The sequence below is a fragment of the Cupressus sempervirens genome, chromosome 11 (assembly GCF_028749045.1).
Source record: "Cupressus sempervirens isolate cs-2001-9-10 chromosome 11, ASM2874904v1, whole genome shotgun sequence".
NCBI classification, from domain to species: Eukaryota; Viridiplantae; Streptophyta; class Pinopsida; order Cupressales; family Cupressaceae; genus Cupressus; species Cupressus sempervirens.
Window position 1 is genome coordinate 199,407,800 of NC_143128.1, and position 12,190 is coordinate 199,419,989.

General features: G+C 35.1%; 1 protein-coding gene across 5 annotated transcripts in view; it reads left to right on the forward strand.

The window, feature by feature from the left end:
- LOC149528872 (nuclear transcription factor Y subunit A-7-like) overlaps positions 1–9,606 on the forward strand; it is a 69,162-nt gene extending 59,556 nt beyond the window's left edge. For 3 of the 5 annotated variants that reach the window (XM_089809018.1, XM_089809019.1, XM_089809020.1), the window contains exons 3-6: positions 4,866–5,032; positions 5,479–5,550; positions 5,833–5,997; positions 8,701–9,606. In XM_089809018.1, the coding sequence (XP_089665144.1) occupies positions 4,866–5,032; positions 5,479–5,550; positions 5,833–5,997; positions 8,701–8,877 (581 nt within the window). In that variant the 3' untranslated portion in view covers positions 8,878–9,606. Of the gene's footprint in view, positions 1–4,865; positions 5,033–5,475; positions 5,551–5,832; positions 5,998–8,700 lie in introns of all 5 variants that reach the window. The other 2 variants (XM_089809017.1, XM_089809016.1) reach the window with 1 other exon arrangement.
- Positions 9,607–12,190: the final 2,584 nt, after the last annotated feature.

The following is a 12,190-nucleotide window of genomic DNA, read 5'->3' on the forward strand; positions in this document are numbered from 1 at the left end:
TGATCAGAATATTGAATCTCATAGACATTTGTTTTTCGAATATTGCATATGATCACCATCATATCAGATTGATAATTGCTGAGATTATCATTACATATTCAAATTTTAAATTCAAAAAAGTATAGTTTGATGCTGAATTGCCGATATGCAAACAAAAATGAACACTTCGTACAATAAACAAAAAACAAAAATATATCTAGTATTAGTATGTCGATGGTACTATCATCTACTCCACAAGGTTGTGATCATCCATCTCAAGGTCTTCAGCTATCATGCTCTCCAAAAAATCATCTCTCCAAATTTTTTTTAAATGATTTAATCATTTAAATTGTCAAATAAAAATAATTTTTAAAAAGTGTTTCTAATGTTTTTAAAGTTATTAATTTATTAAATAAAATATTTTAAATGATTTAATCATTTAAATTGTTGGTGGTCTTAATTTTTGCATTAAAAACATTAAAACGAGGGCTAAAATATATAAAATTATTTAATATTATATTTTACATTTATATTTTATCGGGAGACTGCGGGGAGACTTCACTTTTTGGTTTAGGAGATGGGGAGACTTCGTCATGAAGTCTCTAACCATTTTTGAGGTCTCCGGAGACGCGAAAAGTCTCCGAGACGCGACTGTTAGGGGGGAGATGGGTCTCCCGGTAACCATGATTTTGCCGTAAGTCAGCAAAATATTGATTTTTTTCTAGGCATCAGTTGTAGTGCCTCTATTTTACCTTATTAGGTACTTGGATCACTTTTTATCTTTTGTTGCCCTTGGCTACCCATGCCACTACTACCAGCTCCTTCTCTTCAACTTCCAAAAATACGTCGAGGGGACTTAGGGTTTACCCTCCCTTCTTCACCTATTGGTTCCCCAGACATTTGTGCCATGATATCATAAAAATTTTCAGTCATCTTTCGTAGCCTATAGGGGTATGGGACATCTAAGTAAAAACCCTTGAAATTTGGGTCTGTCCTCTTTAATTCTGTCTCCACCCTTTGGATGTCATCAAATTTTCTCAATCTCTCAGTGGCTTCCCCTTCTGCTATAGTGTTTGTAATTAAATCGTCAAAGGGCAATTTCAATGTATTAGGCAATACATAACCTCTGATCTCTTTCAAGGTATTTTTCATGAAATTTTTTGGATCATAGATCCTATATGGGGCAGTAGAAAAATTATAATGCCCAAGGAATGCATGAATTTGATCTAGAGATTCTTTCCCAATTGAAAAGTCTCCTATCCTGAAACATCTACACAAAAAAATACCTTTGTGCAATCTTGGCCCTAAGTATTCCCTATTGACCATGATCAGCTGCCATAGAAATGGCAATATAGGAGGTGTTTGGGGACGTGCATAAACTCTCATAAGAAATTTTTTTTTGGAACAAGAAGATGCCACCCCAATTGTGATCTAATCTCTTCTATTCAGGCAAGAGGGTTGTTCTTAATAAACTTTTCAAAATTTCAGGGGCCCTAAAGAAACTGGGGTCTAACATTTTCATTATTGCTACATTGAAATTATTGAAAAAAGCAACAAAATCAAATTAATGGTAATATCTATCCCATACTCGTGTCCATAGTTGTACTGGGAGCTCTCCATTCTCATCAGATGTCTGATCAATGAATTGTGGACTGATGTATCCCACATTCTTGTACAAGATAAGATGCATCAACAATGAATAATGGTGGAATCTGAAATTCCCCAATTCTCCTCTCTATGCTAACTCAATCTGTTCTTGCATCTTCTCAGTGATGTAACCCACGAATCATACTCCTCGTTGTGGAAAGCATTCTGCACATCTCAGGCTATAATGTATATTGATCCATACATCATATTAGAGCCATCACTTCCCACTACCTTGTGGACACCATACACAGTCTTCTGAAATTAATTCTTGAACTTGCTCACAGGCATCATTTTCTCTACCTTCTTAGGAAAATCCCCTACCCATTGAGGTCCATAGGGATATGATGCATCATTGCACATCTCCTTTTGAAGTTGATGTTTTTGCAACTTCCATGTCTTTAGCTTGAATCTCATCTACCTCTTTCTCTGACATCTTGACAACAAATAAGATCTGAAAGCTCTACAACTTCTCAAATTCTTCGTGCTTTGTAAATAGTATTTTGTTTCAGTCTAGAAAATGTCTTTTATGCTTTGCGTATTTCATTAACTTCTTTGCTGCATTGATTCCTTGCATGCATGAGCTTTAATTCTCAGAATTTATGTCACTTAATAGAGCGTCGACTTAATTATCTAGCTTAGCACTTTATTTTAAAATCTTATTGGTCCAAACTTTTTTGTCCTTTTCCAGCGCAGAGAAAGCAAAAATCCTTTTCATGTTGTATTTAGGGCTTGTGATCTTACGACTTTTATTTGAAATTCAAAACCTTCGTAACCCCATAGACAAGAATAAATACCCTTACGATCTTACGCTCAATCCCTTTTCATATCAGTGGAGAGCCCTTTTATATTCCTTATGGCCTTACGCTCAACAATTTACCGTAAGATCAAAAACATCACTTGCAGTGTCATTTTCAAACTGCGAACCTACGCCTAGTAGTCTACAACCGTCCGTGGAACATTGACATTGTGCATTGAAAACTTTACGATCTTACGCTTAAATGATACCCGTAGCATTGGGGCTTCTCTCCTACTGACTCATGATCTCATGCTAATAATTATACAAACCTCCACTGTAACTCCAAGAGCTTTTCTTCTAACTGTCGTCTTAACCATCCAACCATGCGCTAATAGATACCTTTATTGTTTACTGTAACCTCGGAGGTCCTAACTTCAGCTTTACTTTAGCCTCTCGATCATATGCTTGACTCTTTATCGTGGCATTGGACCCTTCTTATTTCTATCCTTCAAACTTATGCTTTGCCTTGTTTTGTAGCTGTGGGAGTCTTTATATCTCACCTTGCTATCTTACGATGCTTTATTTTTTGTATCCCCAGAAGACTTTATTGACGTGCTCAATTCTGCTATGCTTATGCGCTAGGCCCCACCTCGTAAGATCGTAAGCATCAAAAGACTTGAAACTCTACACTTTACAATCTCATGCTACTGATCTATGCGTATGGTCAAACTTCATAGAAAAGCACTTATGCTTTTACGCTGCTCCTTTCATCGTAGGATTGTAACACTTGCTGATCTTCATGAAAAACACTTTCGATGCTACGCTCTCAACACTAGCGTAAGCTCGGAACCTATGTAAAGTACTTCTACGCCTTTACGCTTGTGTTGAATACCGTGATATCGGGAGACACATGAATTGCCACTTCCGAACTTGTGCTAAACCCCTTATCGTAACATCGGAAGACTGAAGACCCATAACTTAAGATTCCACACTAATGACCTTGATTGTAAAAAAAAACAAGGAAAGTTTGAAAATCAATAGTGGTCTCCCCGCTAGACACAAAACCTAGGGTTAAAACCAACCCGACCATGGAATAAGAAATTTTTCAGATGTTAAGCATGGGACACAAGTCTTAGAACATTTGTATGATCCTGGGTTAGGGCAAAATTTCAAAATGAATTAGGGCCCAAACTTGCTAGGTTAGAGTTTTTATGGAAAACTTGACAACAATATACGAGAAATTCTAATTGCACAAGACTCTTCATGACATTTTCACAATATATTTTCAGCATTTTAGCATAGTGAAAATATAGGCTATCACATGTAAAAAAACAATTTATTGTTTATTGCATGCACATTGGGAGGGCTCAAGAGATCGCCAAAGCATTGGAAGCCTATATCATAGCTGGAAAAAATGAAGGTTGGGTAAGCTGTCAGAATCTATGGAACATCAATCACTCTTACAATTAGAAACCATTTGGACAATTTTATTGAATCCTAGATTTTTAACATGTACAAACTTCCCTCTGTTCTTGTTAAGTGTGTGAGATGCATGGAATGCCAATTGATTAGTTGGTAGAACATCAATTGTATATTAAACATATTTGATTTGTCTAACCATAATTAACAAATGCATTGTGAATATCAGCTCAGCTGATGAGATCTACCATTCTGCCAGCTAGAAAATCTGACCTGGAAGCTTGTCTGCTACCATCACTGCCCTGCCCATCCACCCTGACCCAGCATGATTTGAATCTGCACTCTGCAGACTTTAAGCTTCAGGGCTTACCAACCCAGTTGCTTGATTTTCTTTCAATATTAAAGGCCATAGGTTTTTGAATGACATGTTGGCAGGTAGTATTCATAGACCATGTAAATGATCTTTTGATATCTATATAGTCCATAGGTACTGAAATTATGCTTATATGGCAGTTTTATATTTATGCATTGAGCAGATACACCTGATGGAAGCTTAGTCGAAGTCAATAGAACATGAGAAATTGGAGCAATATCTGTTAAATCGATCCTTTTCTTTGGGCAAACCTATTTTTTAATTTTACAGCTGTTTGAAAGTGCATGGCAGTTATGTCCAACCATTTGATTCTGGAATCAAAATCTGTAGTTGAGATTTAAATGTCTATCGGGCAAATCTGTTTTGCATCTGTCTTCTATCATTTGTTATTTTATGCTCGGAACTCAAAAGCCTGTAAATACTAAAAATGATCTTCAAGATAAATAATATGAGACCAATTTTGTATTGAAGGATATGAATGGCAAAATAAGTTTGATTTACATTTCTACTTACTCGTTTATTCATTAATGATTCATAAGCCAGAGAACATTGCTGTTTGAATATATGTAGTCCTGATCTGTCTAAAAGTTATTTGCTATCAATGTTACAACTGAGGAAAAATAAAAAGTTAAAGCTTCCCAGATTTAAAAACATTGGGAAAACTAAACCTCCCATATGCTAAAATGTAATATCCTGGTTTTTAATATGCAGGTGTTGATGAAAGTGCTCTAGATGAGCAACAACAGCAGCAGCAAAAGCAGAATGAGACAAATCAACAGCAGGTTTCGCCAGCTATAATGGCTCCAGTACCTGCTGTGCCTTTGCCACATCCTGAACTCATGATCCCTCACTCTCAACTTGAAATAGGACAATCTATGGTATGGCTCCATCCTCCTATCTTGGAGCTATTTATTCCATGCTGTCTTTTCTTAGTCTCGGGTGTTATTTTGAACAACAATCTGAAGATTCTGCTTTCAAAAGTAAATCGAGTGAAAAGGGAGATATAATAGGTTATTTCACAGATAACATTTTATTTTCTTCAAATCAGGTTTCTGGATACAACCATTTTTAGTTCTTCTTCCTCCAAATTTTTTGGTTCTACCATCTGGACCCCTCTACAGGGTGATTTAGAAGACAAATGAAATGTAGTTGTATCCAGATACATGATTTGAAAGTTAACATGTGAAATCGCAAATCATTTCATTTTCTTCCTTAGATAAGGATCATTGGGACTTGATTTCCAAACACAATTGTTATGCAGTTCATTTGTTTAGTTCAAATGTCTGAAAAACAATACTTCTATAATGACAATGTTTTGCAGCAGGTTAGGGCTGCATATCATTACCCAGATCCTTATTATGCAGGCATGGTTGCAGCTTATGGACCACAGACAATGGTAAACTTTAGTTGAACAATCTTTATGCTTTTTGAGGGACATTTTGTTTACCTTTGTTTCTTTATATTTGTCTGGATGGGATAGCCAGCTTTTGGATTGAAATTCATTTTTTGACTGCTACCTGTACTATTTATTTGCATTTATGAAAATGAAGTATTGTGAGTGATACAGAAGGATTTTTCTTCACATGCTACTGCAAATTATGTCTGCAATGATCAAATGTTTTATTATTAGCATATTTGTTTGTGATGACCTCTAGCATAACTATCACCAGATGTGCAGGTTCATCCCCACATACTAGGTGTTCCACACACTGGTGTTCCATTACCATCAGATGCAATTGAGGAGCCAGTTTATGTCAATGCCAAACAATATCATGGAATTTTGCGGCGTCGGCAATCTCGAGCAAAAGCAGAATCTGAGAACAAACTCATAAAAAGCAGAAAGGTGAATATAATCACCTACTAGACTCCATGTCATGTGACAGTGAAAAAGGTCTACATTGATTTTAATTTTTTTTCCTTTTGCACATTCGACTTTCTGAGAGATCCCTTGAATTTCTTGATGTTTGGGATCCTTGTAGTGTGTTCAAACTTCAGCTTTGAGATCATCAATATAGAATTTAGTCTTATATGCCGATTAGGAGTTCTAGGATATTTTTAATATTTACAAGGATTTGAGCATATGTTATCCTTTTAATATGGTGGCAGTTAACTCTCATAAAAAATGATACTAGAGTGGTGATCATGTACTTATTTCATGCTAGTAACTGTATACTTCAGTTGTTTGATGTCTTTTTAATATGGTGGCAAGTCACTCTCATAAAAGAATGATGCTAGAGTGGTGATCATTTGCAATTTTATGGTAGTAATTGTATACTTCAGTTTTCTGGACCTTTACTATGGCCATTGTCATGTGGAACTGAGTGAACTTGTTCAGAAACAAATGCTAATATCAGCATGAACAGCTTTTTAATTTCTCAGTTCACTGTAAGTTCTTTTAAGCAGCCCTTTTACAAGGTTTTCAATCTAGGGTGCCCATTCAGGTACAAAGGACAGGTTCGCTAGTATGGCAAAATTTTGAAAAGGGTTTGGGTTCATCACATAGTATCATAAAGCCATTTAAACACCATAAACTTATAATCATAGCATTATGAAACATGATCGTACCAACTTAGCATCATATTGACATATACTCAAGTTCAACATTAAAGCTTCAAAACATTAAAATGTCAAGTGATAAATCATAACATCAAGCTCAAGTATCCCTGTTTGAAGGTCAACTAATGGATTAAAAATTTGTTAATATTCTTCCTCTTCATCATCATCATCATTTTCTTCTACATTGGCATCAGTTGACTCACAAACAGAGCTAAGGCCAATAATCAGCTGGACCAATAACAGTATTGGTGTCAGAATCTTCAAATTCATCAAGTGTATGCTAAGAAGTGGAAGCCAAAATAAGTTTTTAGAATCTATTTTTTAGGGTTGTGGATGTTATATGGAGCCTAATTAGACTCGGAGGTAAATTTTTCCCCACTTCAATCATCGCAGTTTGCCCCCGAATTTTGTAATAGGGGTATGGGGGCAGTGCCCCTAAGATGGGTCAAGGGGCACTTTGAGTTATTTTCCTATTTGTCAACATATTCTAATTCTAAAAATGGATGCCAAAAAATAATTACATTTGCAAAAAAAAACAACTTGGTTGCTGACTTTGACAGCCTGCAGGACCAATTTCACTGGTGCTTCAGTGTTTTCAAGCCTGGTCTGCCTGGGTCTGAACTGAGTGTGGTCTGGTTCAAGCCACCCCCCCTGTCCAGACCAGAACCATGGACCAGTTAGTACCTGGGGAACCTAAGGGGTGAACTTGACATCCAAGGTTTTAAAATGTATCAGGCCTAGTCCAATTGTCAAACCTCTCAGATTTAATATGGATGGGTTGAGAAATAAAAGTTGGTAGGTTAAAATCCTACAAATATGAAAAAAGTGGAATATATGCTTAGTAATTTTTGAAGTGCAATCATATTTATACATCTGTCCTGTAGCTATAAAAGTTATATATCTGGTTAGCATAGTAGTTTGGATCCTTTATGTAAGTACAAAAGTTCTGTACATTCTCAGTGAAATGATCACTAACTTGTAATATTGACTGAAGTGCTTAAACCCTAAATATGGGTATTCTGAAGATTTTACAGTTTTAAGAATGAATGTTTCAAAAAACCTAGGGCATTGTGTTTGAAATCAAAACTACTAGAAGAACAAGTAGATTTCCACAATCCATGAGGTTTACAGCTTCTTGTTTCTGGATTCGACTGTGTAAAAGTGTTTGCAACAACTTTTCAGATCACACTCTGTGATCCATCATAAGGATGAACATAAAAGAGAGCATGAGTAAGTGAAAAGAGTGTACTCCTTATGCTCTCTTTCATGTTCGTTCTGATGATGGATCAGAGAGTGTGTGATCTGAAATGTTGATGCAAAAACTTTTACAGAATTGAATCTAAAAAGAACAAACTACAAGTCAAAACTACTGTCTTTGTCAAATTGTCACCCATTAAGTGTGATATCATCTAAATTAGTGATTTTGGGATTAATAAAATTGTTGGTTCCATCAAACGCTCATGTACAGTTGTATCCGTTGCCTTAATTGGTATAATTGATTCTGAAAATTATATTGTTGTTTACAATTTTTTTTAAATCTTCTTTTAGCCTAGAAACCTCAATGTGTCATTGATTTTCCGTTAATGGTTTTATTTTTTTGCAATACTTACTGTACAAAAAGCCATTCTGTTCTAGCAGTTTCCAACGGCATTTGTTGAACCATCAACCCATACAGTAGCATAAAATGATAAATGATATGCAGTCACAAGGTTTAGTCTCCAGAAACAGCAAGTATATTGCATTTACAGGGTTATGTTTATAAAGTAAAGTGGAAGTTCCAATTTTGCTAAGGCAAGTTGCGACTTAAAAATCTTTGCCAACAATGACACAAAAAATGAACTTTTTAGTGTTCCTTTCCTTGTACCATTTTAAATGTAGAACACATTGTAGCCTATGATTCAGAGGATGGTTTTCTATTTTTATCAATTGTAGTATTTATTTTTTGTGACCTGCAATGGAAATGTAAGTTCTAAATTGATGTGCAATACAGCCTTATCTACACGAGTCGCGACATTTGCATGCAATTAAGCGTGCAAGGGGGTGTGGTGGCCGGTTTCTCAATTCCAAAAGTAATAGTCAAGATGGGATGTCACAGGAGAACAACTCAAATGACAATATTGGACAAGAATCAGGCCTTGATAAATCAGATTCTGGGAAGGAAGCTTAAGCTTCTGCACAGCATTAGGGTAGTGTAGCTAGAAATTTTTGCAGTTAACAGGCAATCTTCTTGCGGAACCAGTACTTTCAACATGTGAAGATGTAATGAGTTATTCAAATGACACATATCCCAGCTAGTTCCAGTTGACAGTGCTGAAGACAATCCAATTAGGGAGAGCTAATGTAGCTATGCTATTTCTCAGGCAGGGTATCCATCTCTCTTGTAGTGTTTGCACAGTTGTGTATCCAGATTCAGATTAGTTTCTTGTACTCTAACTCACTGCTGAGATGCCACTTCATGTATTATTCTTTATGTAGTGCTCCAAAAATAATTGTGTGTAGATTAAGTATTGTACTTTGTAGAGGCTACTAAAAGGATGTCAGTTTCCTGCTATTTTCTCAATCAGCAAGAGTCATCTGTTGAGCATGAGGTTTTCTCTGTGTGAAGATCGTATAAAGAAAATGACAGGATTATGTACAATTTCATTTGGAACTGTAGCCAACTTTTAGAAACTGACCTCTCTGAGTCATTTGTTATTGAACTGAATTGACTTGTAAATTCTTACGAGGCTAGAACAATCACTGTACAGATACTTCCATGTTTTCAGTAGGTTCTATAGATGCAAGACAAGGCTGGAGCTGTTCCACAATTATTAACAATAATGAGGTGATGGTATTCAACCTTAAAATGGAATAGTTATGAATTAACAAATTTAATGGCATAAAGTTGTTTGTAATATTTCATCTGTTTAAAGATGTCTGCCATTGTAAGAATTAGTTTTTTCGTGGTGAATATGATGTTGAACTCTAGTGTAAACCTATGAGATCTGCATTGAAGGATGCTTACATTTGCTTGCTATAGTTTCTATAGTGAAGTTCTTCATTTTCTTTGCTATCTAGTTAGAAATTCTCCTAACCTTGACACACTGAGATCTGGTTTCAAGTTTATAATTATGTCGTATCTTTGTTACAAGTGCATAATTATGTCATATCTGTGTTACATGTTATTGATTACCGAAACATTGGCATGAATGTTTGCAAAATTATTGAAACTGGAAGCTTAGTGAATCATGGAGATCTGTTTATTGTGACTTTTCAATGTTGTATAAGATGCCATTTTTAAAGGCTAAAAAGAACATCAGAACCATAAGCTATCCCGCAGAGTTTTCTTGTTTGCCATATGATAGATTTTTTCTGCTGTTTAAATCTTGCAGTTATAACACAGTATAAAGGTTCGGCATAGTGTCAACCTTCACTTACACCCATATTATTGTAAACTTCTTTAAATAGTAAGAAGATAGTTTAGCTTGGGTAGGCTTACTTGGAGAATCACTAGTAGCCCATCTTATTGGAAGGAACTTATGAGGAATCATGGGTATATTATATCCATCGTTGCATAAGATATTGTTAGACCTCTTGACGGCAAGGTGCAAAATGATGTAGATTGAGCAGTTCAACTCGGGGAGTACACTTTTGTCACTTTAAGCTGATAGTGTGCATAAGTGCTATGATACGATAATAGATTGAGGATGCAATAAATATTATGCTCTAATATAACTTCCAGCTTCAGTTAAATACCTTCTAGAAAGATACCTTTGATGTATAATTATTAATATAGTAGAAAAATATTAATTTAATAATTTAAGATGAGAAAGATGCTATCTTAACGTATAAAATATAACTACACCCAAGAACGGAGGTCTATATATATTTCAATCTCACGACAAATATATTGTACAGGAAGATTACATGTGCTACAAGATAGGGGAGGCACTCAGATTTCGTGTTATTGAGTAACTCCAGATTTCAAATGGCTTATTTATTAGCTGTTTAAAAAAAAAAAAAAAAACAAGGGCCATCCTACATAGTTTTTGTGCAAAGATTACAGATTGTTGTTTGAATGTTGTATGTCAATTGTTGATTTAATTATGAGGTTTACAAATTTGGAAAAAGGTAAAAAGAATGTATGTATTGAAGACCTAATTTTTGATTTCAAACAAGTTTCATATAAATTATTTAAAGGACTTAGGTCTTTAAGAAGCCATAAGTAAGGGATTTTATTTTATTTTATTTGTGTGGGTATTACCTTTATGCTATCAAATTAGTGTGCAAGAAATATAAAATTGAAGTTAAACATCCATCAAGCTTAACTAACAACAAATAGGATAAGATTGAAAGAAAGCCAAAACAATAGAAATGCAAATCTTACAAATTCTCGTAGCCTATTTGATGCTTTTGATGTGGTCCAATTATTGTGTATGTGTGCTCAATGGGATGTTAAACCTTCAACAATTGATGCAAATGATGGATGGATGTATAAAAAATTGAGTATAGTAATGATGCTTTGAGAGTATTCAACTCTCAAAATAGCATAGTAAGTTTATTCAAAAGGTGGATGAATTGTGAATGATGGAGGGTTTAATTTATAGGCCATGGGTAGAGGAAATTGACGATTGAGATGCAAAACATGAGTTTTGTGAGATAGGGCTAGGGTGTAGGGAGAAATGAACACATAGATTGTGCTTTAACAAATCAATAGCATTGCGACAAGTGTGACAAGGAGAATGAGTGTGAGGCGGAAGGGATTGTGGAGGATCAATTAAGTGAATGAGGTGTGAAATGGACTTAAAGTGTTCTGAGGTGGGAGAGGGAGATGTGGCAGGAGAGTGGACATGGGCTTGAGTCAAGAAGACTTGAATCATGCATTGATTTGTGCAAGTGATCTAGGGGAGATGATTAGACCCAGTGAAGGGGGGTGATGTGGTGGAGTCAAGAGGGTGATGTGGTTAGTTGAGGGGGTGATATGACTAGTGAATGGATTTGTTAGAAAAAGATGTGAATTAATTAAATAAATAATTTATTTAATTACAAAGGTTAATTATTGGTGCATGGGTTGGATTTTGGCTAATTGTTGGGTTGAAGGTTAGTTTGTTGTTGAGGGATTTAATTAATTAAATAGAAGAGAGAATTTGAGATTAAATTAAATAGGTTGTGTAATTTATTTAATTAATTTGAAGAATGAAGATTTAAATAATAAATCAGAGTACTAGTTGTTTGATTATTAATCAGACATATTGATTAATTAAGGCATAACATAAATTAATTTAATATTTAATATTTAATCAATAATGTCTTAGAAGAGGACTAAATTTGATTATGTATTGTTTGATCATATTTAGGTGTCTACATTTTGCCCATTTTTGACAATGTGTTGAGACAACACTATTTCAAAGGTGTTTTTAAATATCGATGACACGAAGAAAATTGTTAAAGAAACAAGGTTGTCTTAGTCTTGAAGAGAGGATATAGAGATTGGCCTATGT